Consider the following 15,468-nt stretch of genomic DNA (forward strand, 5'->3'; position numbering starts at 1 on the left):
TGTGTCTGTCTGTGTGTCTGTCTGTGTGTCTGTCTGTGTGTCTGTCTGTGTCCAATCCTACATAGATCACAGGCCCAAATGCCTGAACACATTGAAACTTGCAGATTCGAATATGCTCATAGGCAGTAAAGTAGCTCAGATACAAAAAAGCACTCAAACTAGATATATCTGGTGTTGCTCTTTTATTCCTGTAGTGCTTTGTGTGTAATTTCAACAACTTCATTTATCCAAGTGCCCATTAAGTCTTGGGAGTGAGGTGATCCTCATTGATGGTAGAGGCAGCACCTCAGTGCAAAAGACAAGGCTGGAGAATTTAGAAAAATCTTCAGCTGGAACTGCCAAGTGGATAATCCATTTCAGCCTCCTCCCAAGGTCCCCTGTATTACTGATGCCAATCTTCAGACAATTTGATTCATTCCACATGATATCAAAAATGGCTGAGGGCACTGGATACAACAAAGACTCTGGGCCCTGACAGCATCCTGGCTGCAGTACTGAAAACCTGTGTCCCAGAACTAACCATGCCTTTAACCAAGCTGTTTCAGTATAGCTACAACACTGGCATCTACCCAACAATGTGAAAACTTGATCGAGTCCCTGGAGAAACATTTGACAAAGGGGCATGACTGATATCCTGGGATATGCTATTTCCCAGACAATGGGGATAGATCAGTGAACATTTCCATGTTCTCTCGCTCTCCTTCTCAGCTTACTCTGATATTCAGGGTTTATTTTATCTGTGCAGTTTTTAGGTTTTATAGATTTGGGGAAAGGTTTCCCTCTGCCCTGGCCCACACCCCACCTCATCCTTCCAGAGCTCAAGTTTACCCAATCTCTTAGCTCACCCTGTTAGCATTTCAGGACTTGTCTTGCTTTTCTGAGTATAGTTTCTAGTGGCTGTTTTTCAACTGCGTAGCGCTCTTATTAAGCGGCAACCAGTCTATATGGGGTCTGCCCAGTGGCACAGTTAGCGCATTGGCTTCCTCATCTATATTTATAGATGGATAAATATAGAATGATGCATGTTTTATATATTGCCTGCAGAGGCTCATTCCAAGCGCAACACAGTTAGTCCCACTCTCTCCCCATACCTCTGCAATTCTTTCTCCTTCAAGCATTTATCCAAATTGCTTTGGAAGGCTATTATTGAATTTGTATTTACCATCCTATCAGGCACATTGACGTTGTCTGTACGTTAAAGTGATGCCTGTAGTACTTCAAGGTCTGTCTGCGTTAATCCAGTTTGTTACTTATATTATTGACTTCTCAACTATCCATTTATCAATATCTGCTGATTTGAAATTGTCAGACTGCTTGTCCAACATTGAGTGCAGAAATTTCCTCTAGATGTTAGGTTAGAGTTAGACTCAAGTCATTGCCTCCAGGTCCTCAGCACCAGCTCAGTTCACTATCCACTGATTCCGTTCCTCTCCCTGGCAACTGACTGAGGCGAAACCAGATTATTTGCAATTGGAGTCATTTTTGACCCCGAGATGAACTTCCGACCGCACATCCACATTGTCACTAAAACTGCCTGATTCCACCTCTGTAAGGTTGTGCGATTCTGTCCTGCCTCAGTTCATTTGCTGCTGAAACTTCATTCATGCTATTGTTTTATCGCTAGACTTGAATGCTGCTAATGCATTCCTAGTCGACCTCCTACTTTTACCTTTGGAAACTTGAGGTTATCCAAAACTCTGCTGCCCGTGTCCTAGCTTGCACTAAGCCCTATTCGGCCACCACCTCTGTGTTTGCTGCCCTACACTGGTTTCCAGTTAAGCAATGACTTGATTTCCCATCCTTGTTTTCAGATCCCTGCATGGCTTCACCCTCCCTCTGTCTAATCTCCTCCAGCCTACAACCTGAGACATCAGCGCTCTCCTAGCCCTGACATCTTGAGCAGCCCCCATATTAATTGCTCCATGCCTTCAGTTGCGGAATTGCTTAACTCTGGAATTCCCTCCTGGATTCTCTCTGCCTCCACCTGTCTTTCCTACTCTTAAGATGCTGTCTAAAACCTACCTCTTTGACCAAGCTTTTGAGCATCTGCTGTAAGATCTTTGTGGCTCAGTGTCAAATTTTCTTTGATGACACTTCTTTGAAGTGGCTTGAGATGTTTTTGTGTTAAAAATGCGATATAAATGGTGTTGCCGTGTGCCTTCCCAGTTCCATAACTGATCTAATTCACTTGTATCTTTCATCAATTACCTCACTATCTAAATTGCTTTATTCTTTATTAATTTTTGTGGCAACAGCAAATTCTGACCAGCTTCTTATTTGTTTTGGTTTCTAGGCCAGTTCTGCAGGTTGAAAACAATAGGATTGGAAGCACAAAACCCCATGGGACTCTCCTGTCTTCCTCTTCCTGTTTGATCTATTAACTCTTAAATGTTCTGTTCCTTATTTCAACTAGTTTCATATCCAGTTACAGAAGCTAGGGAGATTTCCCAAGCAGGATGTTCCCCTTCCAGGTCCCCACTGACTGCTTCCCCAAGTATCCCCCCAGCTTGTCCCTCTGAATAAAGGGCATCATTTTACTTGTAACTGACCTGTTTGTGACCTATTGTTGCCTGGATTGGTGTTGCAGGTCTTTTTCAATATGGGTGTATTTTGACTATTTCTGACCCTGCCACCCTCACCCCAGAGCTAACTGAATGTTCCTTTAGAGTTGCTGGTTTCCTCCCTGGTTGTCTCCTCCTTAAGGCATATGCTGTTCACCCTTTGATCTGTATCTGTTGATCCATATCCAAGTTAACCCTAAGCCGGCCCCACCCCAATTTATCGGGGGTCACGGACTATGAAATCCTTTAGGATGCTCTGTATGCTACAGAAATTGGTGAGTTGCTTTTATCCTTTACAGTTGACACCTGTAAGAAATATTCATATAACCTGGAGATATTTTGCTGTCTTTACTACACTGTTGTGCTCACTCTTGCAGATCACCCCCCACCTGATTTGGCCATCTGATTTTTTTTTTAACTGACAGTATTTTTTCCTTAAGTTGTGCCTCTGAAGTACTCCTTCCAAAATGCTCAGCTTGAAATTGTTGCTGTAATAGTGTGCAAACACTTAATATACAGGAATTTGATAATGACACTATTCCTATGATGTTAGGAACATAGGAAGAAGATGTTATGACTCCCGTAGAGACTAATAAATATTTTTAAAAAAGGAATCCCCTTCACGTCAATGGAAAGAAAACCACGGGACAAGATTTCACCTTTTAAAGCTTTTACTGTGACAAGCCAACTAAAATCAACATAATTCAAACATAAATTAGCAAGTGAAGGATATTTAAAAATGAAGTAAATTTCACTTCCAATAGCTGATATGACAAAAATACGCTTCACTAAGTTACAAACACTTGTGTTACTTTGCATGTAAATGTGGTACCATGTGCAATCTTAGTCTTTACAACTGTGCCTTCATTATATAGGATCTGGCAGTTCCCACGCAATCATTTCAGCCTTTGTGTTGCATTCATCCACAGCTGTATTCTATCAGAAGTCACCAGAAATGGCTAACACCGACAAGGTGCTCAACTACAAAGCCCCTCTCATTTGGGTCACAACAGTCTTAATGGCACAGGACCCCAAGAGACCCCCCTTTCCAACCCTTTTAAACAGTCTAGTGGGCTCGAGCAACATCGAAACGGCAGCAATGGGTCTGTCCAATCCACAATTCCTTGCTCTTCCTTTCTTCAGTTCTTTTGGATCTGTTCTGAACTGCCAAACAGAAAACTGATTGAATTGGAGAGATCCTTGCTTGTTTCCCCCCTCAAATTCTGGGTGTGTTCTGAAGTGCCAAACCAAAACACAAGCTGAAGTTTGTACCAACACCACTACAATTAGCTTTTTATTTATCCTTTGCCTTTTAGCTTTTCATTTCCATGGCAACCTTGGGTCAAATGAGCATTTCTTGGAACCTAATTATCATAATCAGGAAAACAATTTGCCCTGTTTTTCGGTATACTCCCCATTTCACCTTGGTCTTTAAGGGACTATGACACAAAAAGAAAATACAGTCATCACATAGAGGAAAGGCACTCAGCTCCTCAAACCATTCAGTTATGCTTTGGCTGACCTTTATCTCAAAAGACAGGACTACAATAATAGTTATTTCCAAGCTCTGTTTCATTAGTGACCTAGTTCATGTGCACTCTCAAACCTCACATTATTCCTGAAGTGCAGTGCCCAGAGTTGGGAACACTACTCCAGTTGAGACCAAGGAAGAGTTTTATGAAGGTTCATTATAACTTTGCGTTTGTACCCTGTGCCTCACAGAGAACCTAGAATTGATCATCTGCCTATTATCATTACATTTTGTGAAATTCTGCTTGGTGCAGATTGACTGCCATGGCTGTGTTTGCCTACAGTACAACAGTGACCACATCAAACGTATTTCATTGGCATTTGAGGTGACATGAAGATGTGAGAGGCTTTCTGTCAATGAAAGTTCATTATTTCTACTTCATATTTTAATTGTTATAAATTAAGCAGTGAAACCATATAAACTAATGAACTCACGTGAATTGTCAACATGTAAATTGATCAAATTATTGAACAATCAACCACCTATGCAAACATGACTCAGGAAGAGAAACCGTGTATATGGTGAGAAAAGCAATGTTATTACATGAATCACATACTTGTATTTGGTGAACCTGTTTTCTGCTATTAACTAGGTCATATGCTTTCCACAAGGTTTAAAATCAATAGTAAGCTTGGCGGTTCCCACCTAAAACTGTTTCCCTTCAAGCCAAAGCTCCCTCAGTTGTTTCATTCCACTCAGCTGTCTCCTAGGTTTCAGCGCATCGACACTGAGTGTATTGATTTGTCTTTGCCTGGGAATATATTCAGTTGAAGGGCTTAAATATTGATGGAGCTGAGCTTTGCTCTTGTGTTTTAAAAAAAAAATGTTATCAGATTCCCTCACTGAGCTTAGAACGTTTTGAATGTCTGTTGGCCTTTCATTAATAGATAATGGATCACAGAATCTTCACTCTGTTAGCGTAGTATCCACAAAGATATGAGATGCCCCTTGTCGAAAACATCTGAAAACACAGTGTCAATATATATATTTTTGTTAGTGCTGGTTGAAAGAGGATTGTTTGCCAGGACACCAGGAAGTGCCCTTGCTCTGTCAATGTTGTCATGGGATCTTTAACATGAATGACTGGACCAGACCTTTTGGGCCTTGATTTACTGGGCACGGGGGAGAGGAGTTATAGAGGGAACCAGAAGTCTGACCGTCCTAAATGCAAAAACAAAAGGGCTTTCTTTGTGAGGAAGCGGCTAGATTGATGAGCTTGCCTGTGTCTTGGGTGGGGAAGCCTTCAGAAAAGGGTGCAGCCCAGGATCAGTTTTTTTTGGAGGGGTGATGGGGTGCGGGGAGAAGGTGCATGGTGGAAGGGGGACGAGGTGTTTATGGGGGAAGGGGATGTTCGGGGATTGGAGGTGAATTTGAGGTTGAGGTGAAAGTTGGAGTTGCTGAGGGCCAGCGACCATTGGGTTTGTGGGTAATGGGGTGGTGGAGGGGGGGACGTTTTTGGGGTGTAGGAAGGAGATTGTTGAATTAGGGCTGGAGGGGGTGGGGGGTGGGTTTACAGATTTGGTTGCTGGACCTGCAGGAAGCATTCCTGCTCTTGGTCTGCAAGCAGTTCTGTAAAGGAACTTACCTTCTGGATTCCAACTTTCTCACCTCCTTTTATCTGCCAGGCTTCCTGAGGCCTGGGACACCCGGCCCTGGGAGCTTGGAAACAGAAGCACTGTTCAAATGAAAGCACAAAGCCTCCTCGGAGGATTTAAATGAGTGAACCGTCTCCTGAGAAACAGTTCTGTTGCCTGCCTTTCGTTCACCTTTGCTAAAACTGGATGTGGGCGGGGAAGTGGCAGGTTGGGTTTGTGTTTCAGATTTTTAACCTAATATCCTCTCTCCTGACCCATACCCACCCGTTTTTAGCAGTTGAGGTTTTAGTGGAACCTCTGGCGATGTAGCACTCGGCCTTCAGGCCTGCACTGGATTATCAGCTTAGATGAACTCTTTGTGAAACCTGGTGACTATAGCCAGAGTACAGCAAACTGAACCAAACTGGCATTTGGCTGGACATCACTGTTGTAGGTGTTGACCTTTTTTAACCCTTTGCTCACTGATATCAAATTGTGATCTTACAGTACATACAGAAATCCAACTCGAGATTTAAAGAAATGCTGGACTGTATGATGACTGTGCTGATCCCAAACCTGATGGTTGTAGTTTGTGTCATGCTGCTTTGTGTAATGTGCGTTTTCTGGACATGGCTTTTAAATATTTATGTCGTTATCATTGTGGTAAGTATTGTGTTTACAGCTTAGATACTGTAGAATATGTGCAGGTGGCAGTGAAATATTATTCAGCCTGGCTGGAACTTTCAAATGATTTTATTATTCGATTAACCAAATTGAAAGTGAATAAGGGACCACATTTCAAGGGAGGAAGCTGATATTTATATTTAAAATGATCTTGGGCTGAGTTTTGGAACTAGGAAGTTAATTGATCTCTGCACCCAGTTATCAGATTGTTTGCTTGAATTATAAAGGAAATTTTCAACAAAGATGTGGGGCTCCGAGCAAAGGCTGAGCATCCTGATAGGTAAAGCTTGCAGCGCTGGTCTGGAAGGGGCGTTGTTTCTCCATGTGGAGCTAATGCCTTGTTATTTCCCCCATTGTTCCTTAATATGGTTTTGAGATGTGTATATTTCGTCCTGAGTATACTGTACTGAGTATTGAATGAAGGACCTTGTAAAAAATCACTTCCCTTAACAATGCGTACAGTGAGGGAGCCCAGGACTCGAGGTATGGAACTTGCGGCCTTACTGACTGCTGCCTTTCTAACCCTTGCTGATGGGGTGCAGTACAATTGCCTGACAGGTGTCGTTTTCAGACTTTGCAGAATAGGTCACTGTGACCAAAGCAGGTTCACTGTGCAGCTGATCATCAAAGTAGCCACAGGTCAGAAAGTCACACAGCAACTTTATTTTAACTCCATCTCTGTTTGTGAATGAGCTTCATTTTTGCAGGATGAGGGGCTGTTGGCCTTTCCTGTATTTATCGGTCAGGCTCAACATCAGCTTAAAAGAAAAAGAGAAATTTGCATTTATATTTAGAGCTTTTCACAACCACTGGATGCCTCAAAGTGCTTTACAGCCAATGAAGTACTTGCAAAGTGTAGTCACTGCTATATTGTTGGAAACTTCCTTTCACTCTTAACTTGACAGCTAAAGAATGGAAACAATTTGCCAAATCTGGCTGGAAAAATATCAGTGAGTTCCTGTCCACACCATTATTACTGTGCAATTCGGTTGAGGGGGTGAAGAGAGAAATCTTGAGTTCAATCTCTATAACTTACTAATAGATTTAAGCTGTTCTGCCATTTTGCCTCCTGTAAACGGCATCTTGCCCTTGGCCCCCCCTGTTATCTTTAAGAACTTGCTAAATTGGCATGTTGGTTGCCCACTAAACTCACCGCCAAAAGTTAGGGCTCAGAGTGTAAGTACCCTTTTAATGACCTGATGATTGTTAATGCAATTCACACCCCAGACCTGAAAGGCAGCAATTTAAATTGTTGAGTCGCATTCCTGCATGTAACCATGTCCAGTAGAGCACAGGGTGAGCTGCTGTGGCTCAGTTCATAGCACCCTCGCCTCTGAATCAGAGGGTTGTGGGTTCATGTCCCACTCCCGGAAACCAAGAACTGTGATTGTACTCGAAAGAGTTGCAATCTGTGACTGTTGATAACTCGAAAGAGTTTCAGCACATTAATTCTACGCTGGCTTTTTCGAAGAGGCAATCCAGTGAGGCCCACTCACCTCTTTATCTATATCCCTGCATCTGCCTTGGCCCCTTGTGCTTGTAGATGTGGGCGACGATGCTTTTCCTCATGGATTCTGACATGCTGCCAGCCAGGAGCATACTCTCGTACACTTCCAGCAGGTCTGGGCCCATCCAGTCCCACAGAGCCGAATACAACTCCGCCGGCAAGCCGTCGCTTCCGGGAGTTTTACTCTTCTCGAAGGACTCAAGGGCCTTAGTCAGTTCGTCAGGAGTTAGCGGTTTGTCCAGGCTCTCCCGTGTACTGTCATCTAAGACCTCCGTGATAAAGGACTGGGAGGCCATGCTGTCTGTGGGCTTCACGTCATACAATCCAGCATAAAAGGATTTGCTGATCCTCAAAATGTCGGACTGCGATGACTTTACTGAGCCGTCTTCTTCCTTCAGGCTGCTGATCACAGAGCTCTCTCTGTGTACCTTTTGGAAGAAGAAACATGAGCACGTCTCATCCTGCTCCACGGAGCGGACTCTGGAACGGAAGATGATCTTGGAGGCCTCCGAGGGAAAGAGCGAGGCTTGCTGGCTCTTCACCTCTTGGAGTTGCTCCTTGACATCGACCCCCCATCGACTGCAGCCGCAGCAGGTTCTGCATGTTTTTCTGGATTTGGGACATTTCCCTCTGTTCCTTTCTAGCTTTCTGGACACCTTTGAGGATGAAAAACCTCTTGATATTTCCTTTGGTCGCTTCCCACCAGTGTGTCAGGGACTCAAAGAGGGGTTTCACGGTTCTCCAACCTTTGTAATCCCTCTTGAGCTCCTCAATGTTCTTTGGGGTCAGCATTTGCATGTTCAGCTTCCATGTCCCCTGGCCAACCCTCTGGTCTTCCTCTAAGTGACAGTCAGCCAGTAGGAGGCAGTGGTCAGAGAAGAACACTGGCTTGACGTCGGTGGATCTGACAGCGAACGCACGGGACACAAACAGGAAGCCTATCCTGGAACGGATGGACCCGTCTGGCCGCGACCAGGTGTATCTATTGTATCCATGCTGCTATTGTCAACTTCATCACCTGAGCTTCAATTTTGCCAGAAGTCCAACATGTAGCATTTTATCAAACGCCTTTTGAAAATGCTGAAGTCGTTCTGAAATTTATTTTTCCCTTTTGGTCCATTTTACACTCTCTATTCATCAGTCTTTCGTTTCCCCTTTTACTTTCATTTTTCATTCCTTTTCCAGATTTGATTCTCATTCACTCTCTTTTCTGTTCCCCTGTTACCTAATCTTTAACTCTCACTGGTTAAGGAAATAGATTAATAGTCTGCTTGTTCACTGAGATCCCAGGTGCCCCACTGCCCTCACACTTCCAGTAACTTAGCTTCAAGCTGACAGGAATCTTTACTGACACACACTGCGAGATTTCCTGCAACATCCTGCCCCCGCTGTTGCTGATACTTTATTTCTCTTTCGCTGAGAGTATATATAGTCGCTTGGCAGTACAGAGCTTGAGTATTGCTGAAAAAAGACGTGCTGTTGAAGCTTTGCGTCCTGCACTCATCAGGACAGGTTTGCTAGAATACCAAATCTCACAGGATCAACAATGTAATGGGACATGAGAAGAGAGTGCTGATTGTTTAGCAAGTGGACTGAGTGAGGGAGGCATTGTCATGGAGAATGCACCAGAGACCAGTTAACTGCTAAGCTTTTGTTTAAATTCAAACCAGGCAGGTCGACTCTGGTCAAGGCATTGCCAAGAGGAATGAACAAGGGAATGGCTGTCCCCCAAGCTTTCCTTTAGGTTAAAAAGGCGTAATACGTGACCATGCTCGTTCTGTTTGCAAAGGACAAGGCCCTTTGTGTGAATATGTAGCTTGTAGCGTATATAAGTGAGCCAAACGGCTCAAAAATATTGTGGTGTAAATGGATGAGACCAAAATAGCATGGATACTGATAGGACTAGCTTCATCGAAGGCTCTGAATAAACATGGCGCAAAGTGATTAGCAACAATCAAATGTTGTTTTCTTTTAAATAACTGGATAATTATTTAGCCTAACTACCTGTGCAGTTTCTTCCCACCATACTCAGTGTAGTTACGTAACCAGGTAGTCAAACATGTTGCATATGTGTGTAGCACAAGCACGGCAGATAGTTTCTCCTGCCTAAAACTTGCTGGTGGGGGATGTGGGTGTGTGTACAATCCTGTCCAACCGCTGCTAGGGAGGGGTGTGTACACCACACTCCCTATCCCTGCTGACGAGGGAGTTGGCCCAGGTTTGAGCCAATGATTGCATGGGATTATTTTGAAGATGACAAGAGAAGTCCTTCCCTAACTATTAATTATCCTTCAGGCGACATCACTGGAACAGTTTACCTGGTGATTATCCCGTTGCTGTGTACAAATTAGCTGCTGTGTTTCCTGCATCATAACAGTGACCGCACTTCAAAACACTTCATTGGCTGCAAAGCACTTTGAGAGTTCTGCTGGTCCTGGATAGTGCTGTATAAACGCAAGTCAGTCTTTTCATGGCACTGAATCCTGCAGCTGGTTTTGATCTGCAACCCGCTCCCTAGTTATTCCTCTCTGTGCATAGTGCATCACATTCTTTCAGAACAGATCAAAGGGCTATTCTTCTAGTTCTAGTCTTCACGCTAAGATTAATATGATGTGCCACCAAAGAACATTCCACATAATGTGGGGACGAACCAAATACAGCAGAAAAGGCAGGGGGTGCTAAACCCAGCCTTGCATCTTACACTGACCTCTGTCCTGTGGATTGTCCAGGCTTTGTGATGCAGCACGTACCTGTGACCAGTGCAATCACCCGTGCAGCCGTGCTTTCAGTGTGCAGACTATTGCTTCCTGACCTGACTTGTACAAAAATGGAGAGTGAATGTTTAATTTGTGTGAAGGACCTGCCTTGGGAGCAGCTTGCAGTCTTCAGATCTGCTGGCAATTTACTTTCTTCCCACATGATGAGCTTTAATCCCCGTCAGAAATAAATTAAGGTATGTTTTCTGTGGCCTGAATTTCTTGGAACGGTGCAGTTAACAGTCAAAGGTTCTATTCCCGATCGGCTACTTTGCCTGAATGCCCCCTCTTTTAAATACTCCAAATGAATGGACGTTTTTTCAGTACCTGCTCTTCCTTTCTCTCTGCTCCTGAACCGCAGCTCCGCTGGTCAAAGAATTGGTTCAAAGTGATTGATGCAGCTATCAGAACGTGAATTAAAGAACCAAAGTCAGTCATTCACCCCTCCCCTCGAGCCTATTCCACTATTAAGTTAGATCATGCCTGCTCTGTACTTAATCTCCATGTACCTGCCCCTGATACTCTGACCTAAACACCTCTAACGATTGCTGTCTTCAAAATTTCATTTGAGCCCCAGAATCCCCAGCCTTTTGAGGAGAGGGTTCCAGATTTCCACTGACATTTATGGGGGAAAGGAAGGAAGTGCTTCCTGATTTCACTCCTGACTGCTATAATTTTAATGTTGTGCCTCCTTGTTCTGGACTCCCTCACCAGAGGAAATAATTTCACCATTCTGCCCTATCGCATGCTTTTATCATTTGAAATGTCTCGGTGAGATTTCCCCAAGATCATACAACCAGTTCTCTTAACTTAACCCATTAAGCCCCTATGCCATTGTACTGAATCTGTGCTGCGCCCCTTCCTGAAGTATGTTGCTGACAGAATGTGGATTCCCAATGGGACTTCAATCACTCCTCAATCCACCACTTTATATTACCACCCTCTCGAGAAAGAGGCCAATACGCCATTGGCCATTTTGATTGCTTTTTGTTCTCATGCTGTAGTTTTTAGTGACTTGTATTCATACACGCCAAAATCCCTTTGCTTGCACACAGTTCCTGTTCTCAAGTCATTAAGAAAACAATCCAATTTTAGTCTCTACCATCCATAGATACTGCCTTATATAGGAATGGCTTCTCTAATCAGGCTCCATGTTTTGGAACAATTATTGCCTGGTCCCTTTGATGGTGTTTCTGTGGCCAGGAACTCTGGCTGTGTGGCTCTGGCTCTCGCTATAAGTCTATCTTTTGCCACAGTGGCTCAATACATTGTACTCTTGCCTTGTGCCAGCTCAACATGCGATTTGAGATGTAACGGTTTAAGTCCATTTGCTAAACTTGCTGTAATTCTGTTGTCAGCTGGCTACCTTTTTTCCTGGGTGTAACCTTCCAGCAAATGGAGTCAGGGCTGGAAATAGGACCAAGTGTAATCTGGGCAAAAAAAAACTTGGACTGGAAGTAACAAAAATACATCACTTAACCAGCAATGGAATGGGTAGTGTGGGCCTTGTTGATACAAATAGACTAGGCCACATCAATATTGCAAGAATGCCTGAAGGCAATGGCTGTACTACTTGTGCAATGAAAGTGCTGAAAAATGTTCAGCACTTTATTCTATGAAAGCTGCAAGCTTCAGTGCATTAATATTTAAAATTGGTTCACTTTGCACTTGTTATGAAAGACTTCAAAATAGTTCACCCCCACATGGCTATTTTCAAAACCACGTGTGCTGGCACCCAGCAGTAATAGTAACCGCACCAATTCAGGGGACTCTTTTGCAGTCATGGATAAGGGAAAATGAGGCTTTAAATGGTGGCCAAGGCTCCGTGATCACACTCCTGCCTGTGTGAGTGAGTCAGAAAGCTGTGCTTTTAAACCCCACTCTAGGACTTGAGCATATAATCCAGGATGACCCTTTGGGGCAGTACTGAGGGAGTGCTGCACAGTCAGAGGTGCTGTCTTTCAGATGAGATGTTAACCCGAGGCTCTGCCCTCTCAGATGGACGTGAAAGAACCCATGGCAGTATTCAAAGAAGAACAGGTGTCAGGAGCCAATATTTATACCGCATCCGAGGCAAAGCCGATGACCTGGCCATTAACTGCTGTTTGAGACCTTGCCATGTACAAATTGGCTGCTGCCTTCCCTGCGTTATAACATTGACTACAGTTCACAAGTACTTTCAATGGATGTAAAACACTTGATTGTCCTGAGGTTGTGCAAGGCATTATATAAATGTAGGTCTTTTTTATTTACTTGCCTGGTCTAGTTGAGGAAAGAAATCTGTTAACTTGACTAATTTTGGTGTGGAGTGCATCTCTTTTACTTTGGGGTAAACTGGCTGCACCTAGTATATACCAGAGATTATCTGATGGTTGTCAATGTTAAGCTCTCTATTCTCCATCTCTCCTAGATGATATAAATTTTGCCGGGAAACAGTGCTTTACCTTCTGATGGATGAAGACCCTAACACTGCAAAGCCTTGTTCCCATGGCGAGCCCGGCAGTCAGTCCTGATTCTTCCTCCTCTGATAACCTCAGTCCAGATGAGCTGGAACTACTGGCGAAGTTGGAGGAGCAAAACAGGTGAGGGTTGTTTGTAGGAGAACACAAGGTGGGTGACATTGTAGCAAGGAAGCTTCCAATGCTGCAATTTAACCAGAGCTGTGTTTTCTGAATTAGAACTAAGCTGGGCTCACTATTTGGGTCAAGCCTGTGGCTTGAATCTTTATTTCTTCTAAGCCCGTTCTTGATTAAAAAGCATGGAATAAAAGGGCAGTCTGGTCGCTCCGGAGATTCTGAGGATTGTTTCTTTGCCACGGTAGGTGTTTTGCTATCCCCTGTGGTAGCCCTATTAGCTTGTGTGCTGAAAGATTTTCTTCATCAGAATGATATGTGAGCTACGATTGCAGTATCTTTCCTGTTCATAATTTTTGGTGCATTTCCTTCAAGGCTTATTATACCAGTGAGGGTGACTGTCCGGGGTAACCTGCAGTAACGGCTTCCGCTGTCTCCATTCTGTGATTTCTATTGTGATTCTGTTCGCTGATTATTTTCTAGCGGTGAAGTACAATTTGCAACATTTAATGTTGCTTTACAGTCATGAAATGTCAAGGACTTTATTTTGGCACTTTGTTTTGCAATTCTTAGTGTGAAAGTCTGATATTATCCTAAATTAAATTATTCTCCATAAGACAGTCAGGAAAAGAATCCTCCTGAGCTCGGTACAGTGTGTGTCCTGGAGATGCACTGTACACTGTTTGTGCAACAGGAACATACGAGCACACGGATTAGGAGCAGGAGTAGGCCATTCGACCCCTCAAGCCTGCTCTGCCATTCAACAAGATCATGGCTGATCTGATTGTGGCCTCAACTCTATGTTACACCTACCTCCCGATAGCCTTAGTTACTGACTAGCAAGGGAGTCAATCTACTTCTGCCTTAAACATATTCAATGACTGTGCCTCCGCTGGTCTCTGGGGAAGAGTTCCAAAGACTCATGACCCCCCTGAAAGAAAAAAAAACTCTTCTCACCTCCATCTTATAAGGGGCGACTCCTTATTTTTAAACTGTGTCCCCTAGTTTTAGTCTCTCCCACAAGGGAAAACATCCTTTCAGCATCCACTCTGTCAAGTCCTCTCAGGAACTGGTGTTTTAATAAGATCACCTCTTGTTCTTCTGAACTCCAATGGATACGTCCAGCCTGTCCGACTATTCCTCATAAGGTAGCCTCCCCCATCCCACTCAGTCGAGTGAGCCTTCTCTGAGCTGCGTCTAATGCATTTATGTCCTTTCTTAAATAAGTAAACCAAAACTGTACACAGTACTCTAGATATGGTCACATGAATGCCCTGTACAGCTCTAGCAAAATAATCCACACTTTTATATTCCATTCCCCTTGCAATAAACAACATTCCATTTGCCTTCTTAATCACTTGCTGTACTTGCATGCTAACTACTTGTGATTCATGTAGCAGGACACCCAGATCCCCTCTGCATTGCAGAGTTGTGCAATCTCTCTCCATTTAAATAATATGCTGCTCCTTCATGCCAAAGTGGACAAGTTCACATTTTCCCGCCTTATACCCCAAAGGAGAGTTTACCTCATAATCATTCTTATGTCATGAACTGAGACATGTTGCTAAGTACCATCTGACCATCGTACACCTCGTTTATTGTTTCACAGTTGTATGGCGAGCGGCCAGTACAGGATATTGACTTCATCGCGGATGGTTGGATTGGGTTATTGAGTTTGAAGAAAACAAATACAAAGCTTTGTGAATAAAGATGGGAGACATTGATGGGAAGGAATCTAGAGTACCCGCTGTAAGTCAGAAGGTCAGGAGGAGGACCTAGCCATGAACTTTATCATCAATTTAAGCACCAGATGTTTTGGTAGGCTCGATTTATGTGGGATAGATTGGGAAATCTGTGCAGTGTGGCGATGATAGAATCATATAGCATAGATGGAGGCCATTTAGCTCCCTGTGCCTGCCTTGCTGGCTCTTTGAAAGAGCTGTCCAATTAGTTGCACTCCCCTGCTGCTTCTCCACAGTGCTGCCAATCTTCCCTTTGCAATCATTTACCAATTCTGTTTGAAGGTTCCTGTTGAATTTGCTTCCACCATCCTTCCAGGCAGTGCGTTCCAGATCATCATAACTCGCGACATTTTTTAAAAAAAAAATCCTCTTTGCTCCTCTAATCCTTCAGCTAATTTTCTGAAATCCGTGCCCTCTGGTTGCTGACCCTCCTTGTGGCAGCCGCCTGCTCTAATAAACCCCTTTAGTAACTTTGAATGTCTAAGCCTTCCACTGACCACCTCTGCCCTAAAGAGAATAACTTCAGCTCTAGTCTTTTGA

The 15,468-nt window shown here is 43.7% G+C and overlaps 1 protein-coding gene across 1 annotated transcript in view; it reads left to right on the forward strand.

Annotated features, from left to right (window-relative positions):
- The first annotated feature begins 13,028 nt into the window (after positions 1-13,028).
- Positions 13,029-15,468, forward strand: part of LOC144675070 (EVI5-like protein) — a 37,969-nt gene continuing 35,529 nt past the window's right edge. Inside the window, exon 1 of the mRNA XM_078536115.1 lies at positions 13,029-13,195. Coding sequence (XP_078392241.1) covers positions 13,068-13,195 — 128 coding nt within the window. The 5' untranslated portion in view covers positions 13,029-13,067. The remainder of the gene's footprint in view (positions 13,196-15,468) is intronic.

The sequence above is a fragment of the Cetorhinus maximus genome, unplaced genomic scaffold (genome assembly GCF_964194155.1).
Source record: "Cetorhinus maximus unplaced genomic scaffold, sCetMax3.hap1.1 HAP1_SCAFFOLD_909, whole genome shotgun sequence".
In the NCBI taxonomy this organism is placed as follows: domain Eukaryota; kingdom Metazoa; phylum Chordata; class Chondrichthyes; order Lamniformes; family Cetorhinidae; genus Cetorhinus; species Cetorhinus maximus.